The sequence below is a fragment of the Helianthus annuus genome, chromosome 5, assembly GCF_002127325.2.
Source record: "Helianthus annuus cultivar XRQ/B chromosome 5, HanXRQr2.0-SUNRISE, whole genome shotgun sequence".
Lineage (NCBI taxonomy): Eukaryota > Viridiplantae > Streptophyta > Magnoliopsida > Asterales > Asteraceae > Helianthus > Helianthus annuus.
Window position 1 is genome coordinate 32,923,730 of NC_035437.2, and position 4,476 is coordinate 32,928,205.

The 4,476-nt window shown below is 46.7% G+C and overlaps 1 protein-coding gene across 1 annotated transcript; it reads right to left on the reverse strand.

Moving 5' to 3' along the window:
* Positions 1-1,438: 1,438 nt before the first annotated feature.
* Positions 1,439-4,205, reverse strand: LOC110940714 (leucine-rich repeat extensin-like protein 3). The gene has a single exon (XM_022182272.2). The coding sequence runs from the start codon at positions 4,094-4,096 to the stop codon at positions 1,652-1,654; it is 2,445 nt and encodes an 814-aa protein (XP_022037964.1). The 5' UTR covers positions 4,097-4,205; the 3' UTR covers positions 1,439-1,651.
* Positions 4,206-4,476: the final 271 nt, after the last annotated feature.

The window sequence follows — 4,476 nt, forward strand, 5'->3', positions numbered from 1 at the left end:
CATTAGGCCCGAGGTCATCCAGGGTTCGAGACTTGTGACTCTTTCCTGGACAAGTCACAGTCCCTGAACCATGTTTACTTTAAGTTTGCATTTGTAATGTTTAGACAAGTTATGATTGTTGGGTGTTAACCCGTTAAGACAATGTTTAATATTTTTATTATTAATGGATGATCTTGCATATTTTTAATTCATATAGCTTTGTTATGATTAAGCTATGGTATTAAGAAGTCACACCAAATTAACCACGCTTCCGCAAAGCCAGGGTGTGACATATTGTCCAATACTTAAATGTTCATTTGAGTAATTGAGTCAAAATTTCAAATGCTGAAATGTGAAGCGTCGATCAATACTCATGTCTCAACCCGCCATTCGATTCAGAAGTACAAAATCCTACTCAAAACCCCCCATTGGCCATCATTATTCAATTTCTCCATCGCCACTCGCCAAGACACCAACAAGCTAGAGTTTTACGCCAACTAGCTCGAGTTTTACTTCAATCAGTTCGTTCAATTTCAAACTTTCGATAGAACATGGGTATGTTTTAATCGGTCGGCGATTTATCTTCCCACTCAGTTAATCTCGATAGAACTAGTTGAATGTTTTTGTATTCCTTGTTATTTGTTAAATATTTACTTGTGTTCTAGGGGTGAGCAAATTTAGGTCCGGACCGAAAATAACCGAGAACCGAACCGAAATATACCCAACCCGACCCGAACCCAAGTACCTAGGTATTTAGATCGGTTCCAATTTTTCATATAAAATAGGGTCGGGTCGGGTCGGTTCTCAGTTCTTTTCATGGTGAAACCCGACTTGGACCTATGGACCGGAACCGACCTATATTTAGGGTAGTGAATCGGTTCTGTATTTTATGTTTGATCGGTTCTCGGGTCGGGTAATGGTAGGGTAGGGTCGGGTTTTTCCTTTTGCTCATCCCTATTGTGTTCTAATTGGACAAACCCTAGGGACGGAAACTACACTTTATTTTGATAACTAGCACCGTCATCATCACTTTCCTTTTTTGTTCTGTGACGCTCGATACTCGCTCGACGTTCGTTCGAAAAATGCTCGGATCGAAAGACGCTCGCTCGACTTTGGCTCAGTTGAAAAAACGCTCAGTTCGGTTTGGTTTGTAAACGAACCAAGCACGAGCAAAGATCTGATCAGTTCGATTCGGCTCATAAACAGCCCTAATGACGTGACCGCTTCAACACCCAAATGTGAGCATGTGAACTTGTCTTTGAATTTAGGAAAAATAAATAAATAACATATTGACACGAGCTACGCGAAATAATAATATAATTCAAGTTCCAAATATAAACAGGCATATAACAAATCATCATGCTCAATCATAAAAATCGTAGCTGTAGATGGCACACATGAGAAGAAATATAAAAGGTTTATTACATAATGATAATTCTTTTGTTCACATATAAATCAAAATCAATAAAAATGTTCTGAAATTTCCTAAATTCCAAACTCAAATTATACATCATGACAAATGGTATAATACATGAAAAATGAAAAAACAGTATATATATATTTTTGTGTTTAATTACACAAACAATTGTCCAACAGAACGATCTCAAGAAATGAAAGATTTAAGTGTGTTTGAATTGAAAGAAGAATAAGTTAAGCGTGTATTTGGATTGAACTAGTAGTAGGGGATAACTGGGGGTGGTGGAGAGGCGTAGGAAACGCCTGTCACCGGAGGGAGTGGTATGTTATTGAATGGTGATGGTGGTGGTAATGAATGGTGGTGGTCTTTGGGTGGTGGTGGAGATTGACTTTGTGGTGGGTGGGGATGCCATTGGTGTGGTGGAGGTGGTGATGGGGATGGGATTAAGGGGGTTTCACATGGTTTGGGAGGAGGTGGGGGTGGTGGTGATGGAGTGCAGTCGGTTGGTGGTGGTGGTGATTGTTGAGGTGGTGGTGGTGGTGATGGTGATGAGTAGTGTGGTGGAGGTGGTGATGAGTAATGTGGTGGCGGTGGTGGTGAGGAGTAATGTGGTGGCGGTGGTGATGAGTAATGTGGTGGTGGCGGTGACGAGTAATGTGGTGGCGGAGGTGAGGCGTAATGTGGTGGTGGTGGCGGCGGTGAGGAGTAATGTGGCGGTGGTGGTGGTGGTGGTGGGGACGAGTAATATGGTGGAGGTGGTGGTGGGGACGAGTAATGAGGTGGAGGTGGCGGAGATGACTGTGGTGGTGGTGGCGGCGGCGGTGATTGCTTTAGAGGTGGCGGTGGTGATGAGTAATGTGGTGGGGGTGGTGAGGGTGAGCACGGAGGCAGTGGTGAGGGTGACGGTGGTGGAGGTGAAGGTGGAGGAGGTGAGGGTGTCGGGGGTGGCGGTGGTGATGGTGATGGAGGAGGAGGTGAAGGTGGAGGAGGTGAGGGTGTCGGGGGTGGCGGTGGTGAAGGTGACGGTGGAGGAGGTGAGGGTGTCGGGGGTGGCGGCGGTGATGGTGACGGTGGTGGAGGTGGGGATGGCGAAGGTGGAGGCGGTGGCGAGGGTGAAGGGGGTGGTGGTGGTGAGGGTGAGGGGGGTGGTGGAGGTGAGGGTGATGGTGGTGGTGGAGGTGGTGGTGAGGGTGGTGGCGGTGAGGGCGATGGTGGAGGTGGTGATGGTGGAGGGGGTGACGGTGGTGGTAGTTTAACACGTGTTTGAGGTGAAGATTCGAACGTTGGAGGTGATGGTGTTGGCACCGGGTTGCTTTCCCGCGGTGGTGGTGGGGCATGTCTATCACTTGGCGACACTTGCCAAACCGGAGGCGGTGGTGTTCCTCGCGGTTTTACCTGCGGTGGTGGCGGGTGTGATCTTACAACAGGTGAAGTCTCAAAAACCGGTGGCGGCGGGGAGGCTTTAACGAACTGTCTGGGCGGCTGAGCCGGTTTAGGAGAAGGCGGTTTAGGAGTAGGCGATCTCCTCCTAGACTGCGATTTCGACTTCGACCTTGGCGGAGGCAAAACCGGCGACGATGAAGACCCTCCGCATTGCAACTTACTACAATCAACCGGCCTCGCATCACCTGATCCGCACTCTCTACCCGACCGTTGATTACTCTTCCCAGCAATACAATTCTTACCGTCATCAAACACCTTCCCGGCGGTAGCCACACACGACGGCGCTTCACCGGTAAAATAATTAAACGAATAAGTAAAGTTTTGCAACCTCGGCAACTTACAAATACTATCCGGCACCACTCCGGTCAACTTATTATGCGCCACATTCAACTGCTCCACACTTCTCATCCCGGCAACCGCCGCGGGTAACGGCCCTTGAAGGCTATTAGAACTAACGTCGAAAACCGTCACCTTCTTTAACGCCCCGATCTGCACCGGCAAACAGCTTGTAAGGTTATCGTTCATTAGAATAATCTCATTCAACGTTGCGCCCATTTGCCCGATACTCGCGGGTAGACATCCGCCCAAGTTGTTATTTGCCAAAACAAGCACCGAAACGGGCGAGTTACCCAAATTCGGTGGAATGCCGAACTTGAACCGGTTATCGTTTAAAAAAACCGCATCAAGATCTTTATCGAAAAGCTTAATCGGAACGGACCCCTCGAATTCGTTAAACCGGAGGTCGAGGAACTTCAACTTGGGTAAAGATAGGACCACGGTCGGGAACGTTCCGACGAATCGGTTATTACTTAAGTCGAGCTCGTGGAGGAGCTTTAACTTTTTAAAAGTGTTCGGCACAGTTCCGCAAAATCGGTTGGAGTTAATGTGGAAAAGTGCGAGGTCGGTAAGAAGGCCGAGCTCGGGCGGGAGGTAACCCGCGATATCGCCATGATTGAGGTCGATACCCGCAACTACTCGGTTCGAGCTGTTGGATAAAGAGGGGGCGCAAAACACTCCCCCGTAGGAGCACACGGCCGGGCCGGTCCAATTGGCGGTGAAGTTAAACGGGTCCGAAAAGATGGCGGATTTCCATGCTTGGAGAGCAATGTAGACTTTTCGGAGACTCGGGTTCTCGAAAACAAGATTGTTTAAGTCGTCGGCATCGTTGTCGTTGTCGTCGGCGGCGGCTGAGGTGTGGAGGAAGGTGGCGGAGACAAGGAGGGTGAGGATGAGGAAGTGTAAACGCGGTGGCCGCATTATTTTTGGGATGAAAAAATAAATTTTAGAGATGAAAAAATAAAGGAGAGAATTGATTTAGAGAAAATGGCCCAACTGGCCGATGCGTGTTTTGTGTTATTCTTCCCAATGGCTGTATTTAAAGGTGCCATTTTATTATTATATATGTGTTAAATAGTATTGTTATATTTAAATTTAATTAATGGTGTATAAAAATAGATATATTATTAAAATCAGTTTTAGCCTTGACGAAGTGATTAACCTGCCACCAAACCCATGTTAAGTCCCCTGGCTTTTCTGTTACTTCCATTCCACAATTAATAAAGTTTTTTAAATAATACTTAAAAATAATTGGTTATCAAGTTTTGTATGATAATGATTAACCAGTTTTTAAGACCCAC